General features: G+C 39.7%; 1 protein-coding gene across 11 annotated transcripts in view; it reads right to left on the bottom strand.

Annotated features, from left to right (window-relative positions):
- The window catches only part of FGF13 (fibroblast growth factor 13), a 1000232-nt gene that overhangs the window by 181142 nt on the left and 803876 nt on the right, over positions 1 to 15214 (bottom strand). For all 11 annotated transcript variants that reach the window (XM_086918621.1, XM_086918627.1, XM_086918625.1 and 8 more), the window contains one exon: positions 8121 to 8224. In XM_086918621.1, coding sequence (XP_086774747.1) covers positions 8121 to 8224 — 104 coding nt within the window. The remainder of the gene's footprint in view (positions 1 to 8120; positions 8225 to 15214) is intronic.

Here is a 15214-nt window from a genome sequence, read left to right as displayed (position 1 = left end):
ACCCCATGGATCTGTAGTGCACTACCCAATGGTCTAAGGCAGGGATGTGTACTACTACTACTGGAGAACTGTGGCTCAGGGGTTAGAGGCGGCAGACCTGGAAGCTGAGATCGGCCCTGGACCAGGGTTCAATTCCCTGCCTCGGCGGGTCTTGGGCTAAAAATTCCACGGTCTCGATAATTCTCGCTCTGGTGCCTTCTCGACTCACGGGTTCACGCTCTGCGACTCTGGGCAATAGCTTGCTTAATCTCCACAACGGCCCCTCGCGGCGGGATGCCTGGCTTTCACCTTGTGGATACCCTGCTGGGGCCTCTCACAGGGGAATACCTGGACGGGTTCCCTAGGCAAGCGCCAGGATGCCCTTGGTGGTGACAGGTCGCGCTATATAAGTATACCTACATTTACATTTACATTTACTACCCCTGCTTTATATTCACTGTACCTTGCAGACATCTTACTGACTTTACACAGTACACCTTCACACTCTCCAAATATGGGAGGGCGATATATTCTGTGATTAGTATTTGGGGATGACTTGGTTATTATGGATCTAACCCAAATGGGGCTATGGATGAAAGATGAAGGCTCCTCTGGTTATAGTGAAATGAACAGCGTAACAATACATCTAGGAAAAACACTGATCTTGTATTTGGTAAAACATAAATTCATTCACCTGATAATCAGGGGAATGAAGGTTGAAGAAGTAGATACTTACTATTACATAGGAATGACCTTTGATAAAGTTAAACGCCCAACCTGCATACATTATACCTGGTGCAGGTAAAATGTTGCGCAGGGGTTTACAAAGTGACGCATCTACCTAGATGTGTCACTTTGTAAATATGACGCAACATGGCACATTTTTTACCCGCTGGTGCATCACAAAAAGTGACTCACCAGCGGGGCAAAAGTGACACAAGGGCTCATAAATAAGCTCCAAATGACTTTTATTTGGGGCTCATCTTAGTTCAACAAAAACAGAACTAAAAACAAGGAGAAAACTAGAAAAGAAGCTCAAACTTGTCTTGTCTAAAGTCAAAGATCTCAACATATTACTTAAGACAGTCTTGGCAAAAATCCACAGTTTATCTTTATTTTCTACAACCGTTTTAAAATTTAGAATATGGTTGAACACCTTGCATTTGCGTAAAATAAATGTGAAAGCTCACCTGAATCAGGTGTGAAGGTTCACTGTATGAGTGTTCACCTGTTGACGGACTATTCATACCAAACAATTAGGTGCCATATTTAAAATATATATTTATAAAATATGGTATAAGAGCCAGGCTGGATGCCTAAGACTCCTATTTAATATGCAATTTATTGATGTTTTTATTGGCTTGGATAAGTCTTTGTTAGTATTGTAGATGGAAGAAGATATGCATGGGTTTATTTTAGTTCCCATTGGTGCTTCCAAGAATCTTGGTTGCATCCCTCTTAGGGCACTCTGCATTTAGTCCATACAGGTTTAAATGATTAACAACAATGTTTGGGTGATTTCTTCATGAATTTATTTATTCATTTCATTACTTTGAATTGCCATTCATTTTTTTTGTTTTTTCAATATATTCATCCTTTCTTCATTAAACTTATGTAATGCTCTCTAATGCATTTCAGGCACTTTTTGATTATCATCAGGGAGTACTGTCTGCAAATTAAATACAAAGCATATTGATACAAGGATTTGTTTTACTCTGCGTGTTTGTCAAAAATGTCAACATATATAGTGCGAATTTTTAAGATGCTCATACAACATTGTGCGGTAAAATACTCGTGGTGCAAAGCATATAACGGGATTGTGATAAATTTGGTGCTGACCTAGTGCTTGTCCTTTTTTATTTGTGAGATAATAATCATGCTGTTTAACTGTTATTGTAGAAAATATACTCACAGATCAACACTATTTCGATTGAGCCTCTATGATTTCCGTGAAACTAATAGTGACATGAAGTTAGTTAAACGTGTTATTTTGTACACGTTGAATATTATCGCGAGTACTTCTTAGGCTTTAAAAATGATGACATCGTGCTGGAGGTGCTTCCCGGTCGATTTAGAACTTTCTTGGTTTAAGGTTCCACATTGTTTGTGCTTGTGCAGCGGAATAGTGCTTCAACGTGATGTCTCGAGAGAGTGTTTACTCTCCATATGCCGTTTATAAAGTGTTTTTCTCAACGAAAAGGGGCGTGCTGCGACTAGCGAACCATGCAGGAGCACTGTTTTGTGAAAAGGCTATGTGTGGTGCAAAAGTGTGGTGGTGGTGGAGTGGTTGTGAGTTAAAATTACCGTGCTAGTGGGCCTCAACAATTTATTCTGCTCCTAGCTAGGTATGTGCTAAAATGGGGTAACACTGTTGTCTAACTTTAAATTGGGCTAGATCAGTGTCTGGTAGAGAACTGGGATGGCCCCAATAATGAAGCATGTCACCGTGGGGAAACCCCGGTGAGTGAGGGGATTCTAGAAAGAAATTTTTCTTTCTCATGGTAAATACTGACAGAATCACGCAGTACACCATACACACGAACTAGGTCCCTGGACCCATTACAATGGGTTCCTGACTTTTCTGATATAAACTGGAGGCCGAACTAGTTCTGCTTTATCCTCCTTCTCCCCCCATTTTTTTCTTTCTAACTTTGCCACATGGACATTTTAATAAATAAATTACGTTGGAAGTCTCACAGGACACCTTTAATAAACATTTACAATTTACCAGCAAAACCGCAGACACCCAAATCTCATTTCTAGATGTACTAATCCTGAAAACTGAGAAGGGTCTGGAAACAGACATTTACCGAAAAAAACAGATAGGAACAATATCCTACATTATTCAAGCCACCATCAAATATCGCTCAAAACACACTTACCAACCTCACAAATAATGAGAATCAAAAGAATCATATCTGACACTCAAAAGGCACATCAAAGGTTCATCGAGATGGCACAAAGACTCACAGACAGAGGGTACCGTCCACATATAATAGATCAAGCCAAAGTTAAGTGTCTATCAAGATCACAAGAAAGTGCACTAAACCACACAAAAAACGAGAACACCAGAAAAGTGGTGGTATCAAAATTTTCAACATCAAGTAAAATCTTTATGAAAATCACACACAGACATTGGCCAATATTAACAATGGAGCCAGGCTTCAATCAGTCATTTGTACAACCTCCAATTTTCGCTTACACCCAAAATAAAACTATAGGAGAAATACTTAAACAAAAAGACACCCAAAAACAACAATACAAGGGAACGAAGCCATGTTTGAGTTGTCAGAATTGCAATAACGTCATACGTGGAACAATTATTCATCACCCTATGAAGGGCCACAAAATCAGAGTACAAGTAACCGCCACCTGTGAGATTTCCAACGTAATTTATTTACTAAAAAGGCCCATGTGGCAAAGTTTAAATGGGCAAAATCGAAAGGAAAGTGCGTCTGAGGATAAACGAACATAAGTCAAATATAAGAACCAAAAACATGAAATCAACGTTGACCACTCATTTCATGGAACGTAAACAATATATCTCAGTTAAGATTAATGATTTTGGAAAAGATTGACAGAAAAGAAGGTAGAGACAATAATAAACATCTACTACAGAGAGAAAATTATTGGATGATAAAATTGCAATCTCAAAAACTTTATGGTCTTAATGAAAGGAGTAATTATGCCTGTTACCTATAAGGAACAGGCTTCCTCTTGCTCCTATTAACTGTTCTAGTTGCCATTCATGACATGTTAATAATATCATTCTGATCACATCATGATTCTCATGGAAAACGTTATAAGTTATTGATGTTTATCACCATTCCACACCTCAATTTGCTGTTTATCACTACCTTATTCATGTCCCTACTTTTTTACTTTTTAATTTCATTTCTTTACCGTTTATTTCAATTGAAATTGTTATTACAGATATTTAAAGATGTCCGCCACAGGCTAGTTTACACAATAGTATTAACAAAAGGAGGTTCCCCTGAAATGTATTACAGGGAGGGGGATAGTCACATTCAAAAGAGATTTTTTGTCCCTGTTATATGAAAAGCAGATTTAATTTGCTAAGTTTGTCATTAATAGAAAGGGTCTAGCATCAGTAGGGTCAAACTATCTATACCCATGTAAATTAGAGACACATAAGGCAAAGTGGACAACTAAACCAACAAATAGATTGAAACCTTAGGTAAATATACCAAGCAAACAATGATTATATAAAAAAGATCCAAGAATTTATTTGTACCTCCCAACCGGGTTACAATCTAAAACATAATCAATAACAAGAATTAAAAGGTTTAAAAAAAAACACCATCAGTGGCAATACAATGGATATCACAAGCAGTCAAAGTTAAAACAGTCGACGCGGCGTTTCGGTGCTTTTTTGGTTCTTGACACCTTCTTCAGGACATTAAAACATTTGACTCCATATCTGTGATTTTGACAGGAATTCTTTGAAGCGTTTCAAATGATTTCCAATCTGTTACGACTTTATCAGGAATTTCATGTTTCCCTTAGTCTCTAATCACAGAACTAGAATCTTCTGTGTGCACGGAGGGGCCACTGTTAGTTGTGGAGGAGGAGTAGTTTTCTTAGATGCTTAGACCTGATTATATGTAGGGTGGTTCTTATTATGCTCTGTGCTTCATTGGCATAATATAAATGTTGATTATTAAGATCCTCTCTTCATGGATGGAAGAAGAAATCTTGTGTTAAAATTGCGGCCTCCCTGCTCCTCCGTGCTCGCGTCTTTCTGGGGGGTCATCACGCTTGCGGTAAACACTTTAGAAATGGCATACGGAGAGTAAACACTCTCTCGAGACACAGCGTTGAAGCACGAGTCCGCTGCACACGCACACACAACGTGGAACCTTAAATCTTGTAAGTTCTAAATCGACCGGGAAGTGCCTCCAGCGCGATGTCATCATTTTTAAAGCCTAAGATGTACTCGCGATAATATTCAACGTATTCAAAATAACACGTTTATCTAACCTCATGTCACTATTAGTTTCACAGAAATCACAGAGGCTCAATCGAAATAGCTTTGATCTGTGAGTATATTTTCTACAATAACGGTTAACCAGCATGATTATTATCCCATGAATAATTAAAAAGACGAGCACTCGTCAGCACCAAATTTATCACAATCACGTTATACGCTTTACACCACAAGTATTTCACCGCACAATGTTGTATGAGCATCATAAAAATTCGCACTATATTTGTTGACATTTTTTTACAAAAATACAGAGTAAAACAAATCCTTGTATCAATGTGCATTGTATTTAATTTGCTGACAGTACTCCCTGACGAAGAGCAAAAAGGGCTTGAAATGCATTGGAGAGCATTAAATAAGTTTAATGAAGAAATGATGTATATATTGAAATACTCAAAAAAACTGAATGAAAATTCAAAGTAATGAAATGAATAAATAAATTAATGAAGAAATCACCCAAACATTGTCGTTAATCATTTAAACCTGTATGGACTGAATGCGGAGTGCCTTAAGGGGGATGCAACAGAGATTCTTGGAAGCACCAATGGGAATTGAGTATTAAGAGATAATTAGTTACCTAATCTTAAGTATACAAAACTTTTAGTTGTGCGCTAGCAAATTACCATTGAATACTGGGTTTATTTTAGATACTTTTGTGATCATAGGGTTGTGATGGAATAATTTGTTTTATAGTGCTGTGCAGTTTAATGGACTATAGTCTAAATAAACTTAATTATTATTACTACTACTACTACTGATGTGCACCACCAAGAGTCATAACTGGCACGATGGACATCTTACATATTCTTCTGAAGCCAAATTGTTTAAAAAAATCAGTGCAACGATTTTTTTTCTCTAATTTGCCATAGAAATTCAAAGTACAGAGCACTGCACAGACACCAGATATGTTTTGCACTTCCAATTTATCCATGTGGCTTTTGGAACTGAGTTGTCCCGTATATGAGTCTTCTTGATATCCAGTTCACACAAACCTTCAAGAAACTAAACATCTATTTTTAAAAACCTCCTCTGATTTCCAAATGCATCAAAAAAGTGCAAACAGATTTTTTGCTATTACAGTTACTGTATTTATCCATAGGTAACTTCAAGTGGAGTTTAATGCATGCCTGTGGTTAACACAAATGAGTGCCGGATCGTAGGAATTTTAAGTTAAATAAAGAGCAATATGATCTGTCTTCTTCAAAGAAAATTACAATTGTCACTTTGTATGAGAAAAATCAACATCAATTGAATTTCACAAACTGTTTCTGTAACTGCTGTAAGCAAATAATTCATGTGCAATCACTTTTGAAATTGAGAGATGATCAAATTCTGATAGAATCAATTAGTACAATTCTAGTTGAAGAGCACTAACAAAATAAGTTATTTTAGCATATTTTTGCTAATTAAAATTGAAGCACCCTTGTGAATAGAAAATGTATGTTAAAATCATCCCTTCAGCAAAAAAGCCTACATTATTTACTGGTAATCGTAGTTACTCTTTTGTACATTTTCCTTGCCACATTACCTAAGTTATTAGGAAAGGTAGAAAAGGGGCCCTGAAGGTTATGCGCCTAGAAATGGCAGATGACCATCTGATATATGCAAATATCCCCTACAAGATGGATACATTTGTGTGATGCACTGAGCTAAGGCCTCACAGTTTACAGTGGTTGCCAGCATCATATATTGGTTTAGTAGTACTGTGCTCTTGTGATCTTAACCGTTCTAGTGGCTAGTGGCAGGATAGCAGTTGGTGACTGAGCGTTCAATAAATTCTAAAATAAATAAAGAAAATTAATAAAGAAATGGTAAATCTTTGAACTGTAGCTCATGGTGGCGAAAGTACTTCATTAAATCAGTAGCTTCTTAAGACAAATTCATGACGACTTTAAATACCTTTGAAATGGAGTCACCAGTAACATTTTAATGCATGCCCTTCAAAACAGTATTAACCAGCACACTTCCCTGCCTGGCCAAATACATGAATGCCACAGGAGACCTAAGCAATGCAAGAAGTCTGGATTTCATCTAACTAAAAATGACTGAATGTAAGAATGTAAAAACCACGGGATAAGCATTCTCTATATGTGCTCACAGAAGCTGGAACATCAGCCTTACACCTACCAACCTGGCACTACTTGTCAGAATTTCAGAAAAGACTTTTCACTTGAAGAGGACTTTCACCAGTCTATGATTAGACTTAACCTGTGCTTAATTTGTAAAAAACATATGTCCGAGGGCTCTGTTCACGACATTATGCCCCTGTCCTGCTGCCAATTATAGTAACATCACAACTCCTAACCATCCCACTCCTACAAGTGTGCCAATTCTATCTATTTCAGACCCCCAAAGAATGGCTTGTGCAACAGGTTATAGTCTTTTTTTATGTATATTTAATTAAAAATGAGCACACTTGTTCTGGTCATCTCTTAAAAAAGCCAGACAACGCCACCTTGTGGCAGACTGTTCCAAGTGCAGGTGTTGCCGATTAAGTGCCGGTGCTGAACATCGGAAACCACCGGCTCAAATTAAGCACTAAACTTAAGTTCCTCGGGCCTGTACAGCAAAACCAAAATGTTCTTCCTTCATTCCTCTCTCGCATGTACAGCATCCGCAGCCTTCCTTATCCCTCATCACACAAGCCATATAGCTTCATTCCCACATAACTACGTACAGTGCCCCACTGCTCTATAGCCATCCAGACTTATACGGTATAGATAAACCAATGCAAACACATGCATAGCATTTTCAGTTATATAAACCAGGAGCTTTAAGAAGTTGGCATGAAACCTACGCTTTGGGGAACGTTTTTACATGGAAACGGCAAACACGGTATTTGTTTGTTTTGGGAAATAATAATAAGCTATCATGTCAAACAGGCCAAGATGCATAAAAAAATAAATTATATTAAGAAGACATTATCACCTTGTTCACATCAATTATTCAACACATTTCCTTTCATGGCTTTATTTTATATTCTTTGTGGACGGCAAAGCAGCTGTAACTCAGACCTGGCTCTCTTTGTGCACAGGGAATGCAACGGCTGTTGCTAAAGAAAGCCCTTTTAGTGCCAGCTATAAAAGTATAGCTATTGTGACTTATGACCATATATAAAAGTAGACTGAGAACTTACCGATGTGTAAAGGTAGCCTTCACCGTTCATTGCCAGATATAATTTTGTTTGGACACCTTGAATAGCTACTACTCGTAAACCCACGGGTATAAGGTTAAATATAGCTGAGAAGGAAAGAAGAAGAAACACAATTACAAGAAACATAGAAGGAGGCACATGTGACTTCATTCACTTACTGACAGCAATCAAACATGCTACTAGAAATAGGGTGAGTGATTTAAACTCTCACTGCAGACTTCTGGTGTGACAAGTAGCTCACAAATTCGTACACTTGCAAGGCCTACAGTGCTGTTTCTCCTTTCAAGGTCGATAACTATGGGGCATATTATCAAGGGGGTTTATCTCCGCTTTTTTGGCTTTAAAAGCCAAGAAAGCGGAGAAAAAATTATCTCCCTATTACCTGGCTGTCGCTAACACCAGTTAGCGACAGTTAGTAGGAGATAGCGGCCATCTTGGGCCCCACTTTGCATGTCAGTGATATTTATCACTAATGACATGCAAAGTGGGCGTGCCAAGATGTTAGCGACTGGAAACAGTCGCTGACATCGCTATCTCCTATTACCAATTTTTGGAGATATTTGCGCTAAGCGCAATTATCTCCAAAAGCTAACACCTGCCCTGAGCAGTTCTTAGCCATGTTATCCAATGGGAGGTGGATAACATGGCTAAGAGCATTTGCTCGGTAATGCATGAATATCGCTGACTTTTCAGCAATATTCATGCATTTCGGCCGATTTTTATCGCTTAGGAGATAAACCTTGATAATATCAAGGCTCCTAAGCGATAAAAATCGCCGCAGCTCAGCGGTAAACATATTGCCGCTAAGCCAACCTAGCGATAATTATCGCTAGTTGTTGGTAATATGCCCTTGAGTTCCTTAAAACTGAATTAGCATAACAACTGTCATTTACAGCAATTAGAAATGGCAAACTATGCACCGAAAATCGCTATAGAGAAACAAGTGCTTACCATTCTCTTTGTATTTCTCATATTATAAATCGAATTTATAATAAAATACTCCAATTTGAAATGCCAGGAAAGTAAATAAAAATTTGAAGTCAAATTATAAAATTGTATGCTATACTTCACTATTTATACTGGGACCAGGCCTTTTTGGATATTCACTCTGAGTTCTTGAAAAATGTTGTGTCGAAATAGATTTAAGTCAGTGATAGGACATAACTCTTTGAAAGTTTCCTTCACAGGTAGTCGACAATTGTCCGTGGTTTAAAGCAGATTCAAAATTGCCAGTGGATACAGCATGATTCTTTAAAAGGCTACCATTGCATTGGTAGGATAGTAAAAAGCAACCAAGAAAATGTACCCTCACGTCACGCCTCACTGTCATTTGACCTCTTTATTCCAAAAGTGATGCTGTTTATATTCTTAGTGACTTTAATTGTGAACATTCAGGATATTTGAATGTAGCCCTGGACCTGGCAAACCCCTCAGTTTCACCAACTACTGACAAGTTCACCGCACTCCACATCAAATAGATTTCAGATAGTTCCTCTTTATTTTTATTTTATTTTGAAAGTTTTATATAGCGCGAACATGACCACCGAGGGTATTATAGCGCTTTACAGACTATGCATCACAAAGGTTATAAGCAAAATAAAACAGAATAAACAAGGCAACAAAATCAAAGTCTAAATGACAAACACTATCCCGAGGGAAAAACAGACACAAAGGAATCAACAGCGCAACAAGGTCACAATCTAGAATTGTCCAAGAAACTTGTGAACCAGGTGGCTGGGCCAGAATCAACGGGTATGGACCCAGAATCATATGACGGAGCCATAATAAGGAAAAATGTCTTCATCAAGAGTCCTTTGACTTCTTTTTTAAAGAAGACTGTGGAGGGATTCACCCTGACTTCAGGAAGGAAGGAAGTTCCAGATCCTTAGAGCAATCCCAGAGAAGGTTCGTTTATGTGTCTTTTTCTTCTTTAATTTTTGTGGTTTTAGCAAAAGGGTGCTGGCACTTCTGGTGGCTCTAGAACCGCAGGAGAGCTCCAGTTTCCAAGCAAGGTACAGTGGGATCTTGAAGTGGATGGCCTTGTGAGCCATACTTGCAATTTTTAACTGTATCTGACTTTCATATGGAAGCCAATTCAAGTCCCTCAAGTCCCGGAGAGATGAGGTGGAATTTTTTTGTGCCAGTTAACTGATGAGCAGCAGAGTTTGGGGAAGCCCTTAGAGGAGCTGTCCTCACTCTAGGCAAGCCACAGAGTGTTGCGCTACCATGGTCCAGCTTTGAAATCACTAACGCGTGTACTGCAACCTTTAGGTCTTGAACAGGAAGAAAGGGTTTGAGTTTCCTGAGTAGGCTGAGTTGGAAGTTTGCTTCTTTGGTGAGGGAATGATCTGCTTCTGCCTGTTCAGGCTTTTTTCCAGAATGATACCCAGAGAACATGCCGTGTCCACGAGGTGCAGTCTATAGTTAAGAGCAGTCAGCTGATTCAGCCATTACTCCATGACAGGGGATTGGTTTTGGGGTGAGATGAGTAAGAAATTCTGTTTTAAGAGCATTCAACTTCAGGTGATTACTTGTCAGCCAACTTTGTTACCAACAGGACTGAGTTGAGGGACTGAATGTCTTCAGGGGAGGTGATCTTCAGGCATAGTTGGGTATCATACATGTACATATGATAATGAATGCTGTGGGATATTGGAATTTCTGTTAGAGGCTCCATGAACAGGTTAAAGAGCGTGGGGGACAGTGCTGAACCTTGTGGAACCCCCAAGGTAACCGGTACAGGATGTGACAAGTAGTGGTTCACCTTGATGCTATGTGATCTATTGTAAAGGAACGAAGAGACAAGAGGTCAAGAAGGATCAATAGGCCTGCTTCGTTATGATCCAACATTCTAAGTGCATCCTCCACTATGTGTGTTAGCGCAGACTCCGTACTGTGACCAGGATGAAAACCAGATTGGAATTGGTCCAGGAGCTGGAAGTGGCCGATCCGATGCCAGAGTTGGGCGAGCACACATTTCTCCAGGAGTTTTGCTAAGGTGGGAATGTTGATGATTGGGCGAAAGTCAAGAAGGTCAGACGGATCAGCGTTAGGTTTCTTTATGATTGGGGAGACTTGACCTGATTTAAGGCAATCCGGAATAGCACCTTGCATAAGAGAAGCATTGACAAAAGTTGTCCAGAGTGTTAGTAAGGAGGATCTCACTTCCGGGAACAGATTCAATGGCAAATGGTCATTGTATTGATTGGAAGGTTTCAGCGTCAACAGCATTTTGTGTATAGTGGGTTCATCCAAGGTTTGGAACAGACGCCAAGATGCATTATTTTGGGGGAGAAAGAGCTTTGAAGGGTCAGAGCTAGTCGACTCTGAAGGATGTAGGGTGTTCAGAGGACCACTCAGGAGGAGATTGCGCGCCAAGCTTAATTCTCTCTCAATCTTATTAGACTCATCAGTGAAGAAAACAGCGAATTCTTTGCAGTTCTGGAGTGACCCTTGACCTGTAGAGGAGAGGATAGGATAATTGTTAGCTTGGGACTTGAAGAGTTGAAACAGTTTTTTGGGAAGTTTTTTTCTTGATCTAGTTGAGTTCTGAAGAAGGTGGCCTTCGAGCATCTGATTTGTTTATTGTAAATGCTTCGCAAGGATCTCAGGTAACAAGGATGTTCAAGGGAGGGATGCAATCGCCATTTCATTTCTGCAAGTCTAAGATTTTTTTTTCAGCATTAGGATTATCATTGAACCATGGTTTGGAGCATTTAGAGGGCACTCGTTTAAGCTGAAGTGGTGCTACGAGTCAAGTACATTAAGCATTGCGTGGTTATAGTGGGCCATCAGGTCATGGACATCGGACATGTTGAAAGGGGGTGGCAAGATGCTATCACAGAGCACCATCAAGTCTTGCTAGTTGATGTTCCTAAAACATATTTCAACTGTTTTGGGTCCTTAGGTTGGGATCTGCCTGCTCTTAATGATTCAAGAATGAAGAAGGCGATGCAGAAGTGGTCTGTCCAGTCACATGAAAGGATCAACTCTAGGAGGAGAGAATTGGGCTTACCAATGACCAGATCTAGCATGGCTCCTTTGTTATGTGTAGAGCTGTCACATAATTGAGTAAGGTTCAGCTCAAGTAGGAAGGATTTGAGGCTGTTGACAATCACATCATTTATATAGATCCAGTGGTGGTTGAAGTCTCCCAGGAAAATCTGAGTGCCCTGCAAAACCACGTTAGATGAAATAATATCCATGATCTGTTCTGTGAAGGGAAGGTTGTCACGAGAGGGGTAGTATAAAGTAATGAAAAAACATAAGAGGGGCCCTGACAACTAAACGTACTATGAGGGGAACAACCCGCCGGGGCGAGATAATTATAAGAAGAATATGAAAAGGGGGGTTCCCAGAATAGAGAGAAATAAAGATTTTTAAACTCTACAGGAAGAGCCCAAAAGGAACCAGTAGAATCATATCAAATATTTCTTTTTATTGACATAGAAAAATATATCAGTTCAAGTAAATACATTAATACACAATACATTTCTTTATCATAATTTTGTTTGAGAGTATCGTAAAAAACTAAGGGTGGGCGTAGTTCGCAAAGTAGCACTACGCGAAGCTAAGCGAAGTGCACTTTGCGTTACGCGAACTTCACGTAGCACTACGCGAGCTCAGTAGTAGCATGTTCGCACTGTGCAAGATGCGTTTTTAATGATTGCACAGTGCGGGCAAGCATCCGGCACTGTGCAATCATTGAAAAGGGCATCTTGCACAGTGCAAGCTGTAGTTTTCTTCTGCTCGAGTAGATTTTTACTCGAGCGGCAGCTTTCTCAACGTGAACTGGTAGTTTCTGATTGCGAGCGGTCGCGAGCATGCACAACCACTCGCAATGAGAAACCTGACCTCCCTGCATTGAGAATCTCGTTGGGATGTCATTTTGCTTGCTCGCGGTCGCGAACATGACGTTGAGGACCGCAAACAAGCAAAAAATGACCGCTGCACACGCGTGTTCGCACTGTGCTACATGCAGCTCGCGGAGTGTGAGATTGCGCAAACTTCACAAACTACGCGAGCGTAGCGTTGTGCTTCGCCCAGGGTTATAAAAAACACATGTAAGCAGCCACAGGACAAAAAAGAGTATAAAAAATGTAGGCACACAATTCACTCACTCGTGCAATCAGACCAAGAATTCATACCCATACCAATACACACATACACATTCAAACAAAAACATTCAAGAAAAGTGCAGACGCGCGTTTCGGAACAGTGCCAGTACAAGCTTCCTTCATCAGGGCGCAAGATAAAGGTAATATGGATAAACGTAGTCTCTCAAGATCCAACAACCCAATCCTGGGGAAGAGTCCTAGTTATAATTATGGCTGGCAAAACTTATCTGTGGGCAGAAGAAATATAAAATAAGACAATATACAGTACATTAACCTAAAAACAGGGCAACATACGAAACACACGAGTTAAAGCAGAGTACAATTCCACAAACCAATCCCAAAGGAAGGCCACCTAGATTATTGACAAAGGTGTGTGTGGAAGGGACAGGCACCTTATATCCCACATATAAAACATACAATCCAACGTGCTCTAAAAATGTGATCCCCTAAAAAATAAAAAGAAAGAAAAGAAAAGAGTGAAAAGATAAAGTGCTTTTGAAGATCACAGTGCTTTCTCAAAGAGAGTACAAGTGGATGCATGTCACCACAATCTCAACAGAATAACATCTTTACACGCACCCTTTAGTCTGTCTGCGGAAGAGCCCTCTATGGAGATATGGGTTGCAACTGGCAACTGGTTTCAGCCCTCTAGACAACACTCAAGGTTCCGTCAAGGCCCCGATTCAAGTAAGACGAAAATGAAACTGATGAAAATGTAAAAGCGCTGGTGAAAGGAATAATAAAAATTACCAATCAGAAAGCCAAACCTAAGTTCTAAGAGGGTATAAAACGCAAAAGGCAACAATCTTAAATAAAGTATGGAGTGGGTAGCAACCCCATACATGCCTCTAGTTGTCTAATCTGCGGGGCAATCGAGAAAGATGAATATACAGAATGTACCTCACGAATAATCCAGAAATCTGTTTCGAAGGACTCCCGGATTATCAACATTTAGTCGCGGTTCAGAGAATAGCAGCTTCCAAATGAAGTCTATGGGCTCAGGAATTGTGTAGCACCTCAAGCTGGCAATAGAGCAAGCCATAAATGGAGACAAATACCAAATAGTATCGAAAAGGGCACCGATGTGTAAGGGGAAATCTTAACAGAATGCCGACAACGACAATCAAAAAATAGCATGAACGGACTAGATGAAGGGGGTTCCAAAAAGAGGGAACCACCTACGACTAAAATGAAAGGTGATGCACTAATTTCCAGGAAATATATTTAAATATTTTTACCTCAGAACGGTAATTTGGTGGCAAAGGCAATGAAGGGGACGGCAAGATGCTCGAGAATTAATGTTCACGGCGGCATGGCAGGATAGACAGCCTAAAATAAGGACAAACATGTAAATGAAGCTGTAGAATTAACAAGAAAAGTTGCGTGATAGAGCCAACCCTCTGAGTAGGTACTTACTTGAAAAAAGGCAATGATTCTCCCCGGAAGTTGAAAACGGCGGCGGGACGTCTCGGCTTCAATGACCGTATGTGGTAAAAGTTTTAAGAGGGCACACCTGCCTATTGCGATCAGCCGGGAGACTAGAGCGTCAACTTGTACGCTCTATGAAGAGAAAATGGCGTCCGTACACAAGAGGTTTCTGAATCGAGCTGAGAGGGAACCACAGCCGGTGAAGCTAAACCTCAAAACAGAAGTAATCAACGAGTGCATGAATGAAGTAAAAGTGTTAAGGGGGAAAAAAGAAAAAAAAATTTTCGGAAAAAAATATTGGAAAGAGACAAATTACTCACAATAAAAGAGAATATGCTAATTTAACAGGACGACGCACAAAAAACAGAACTATGCAATTAACAATTAAGTTAGAGAAACAGAAGTGAGTAAATAAAAGAACTGAAGAAAAGGTAAGGAAGACCGATACTGGTGGAATTACAGAGGTTCCGTCTAGAGGGAACCCGGTAAAAATTACTGAACCACAAAGATACCTTAGAGAATGGCATTTTC

Source organism: Lissotriton vulgaris, chromosome 4_1, assembly GCF_964263255.1.
Source record: "Lissotriton vulgaris chromosome 4_1, aLisVul1.2, whole genome shotgun sequence".
NCBI classification, from domain to species: domain Eukaryota; kingdom Metazoa; phylum Chordata; class Amphibia; order Caudata; family Salamandridae; genus Lissotriton; species Lissotriton vulgaris.
Note: the sequence above shows the minus strand (reverse complement) of the source record. Positions and strands in the feature narration are given on the sequence as shown.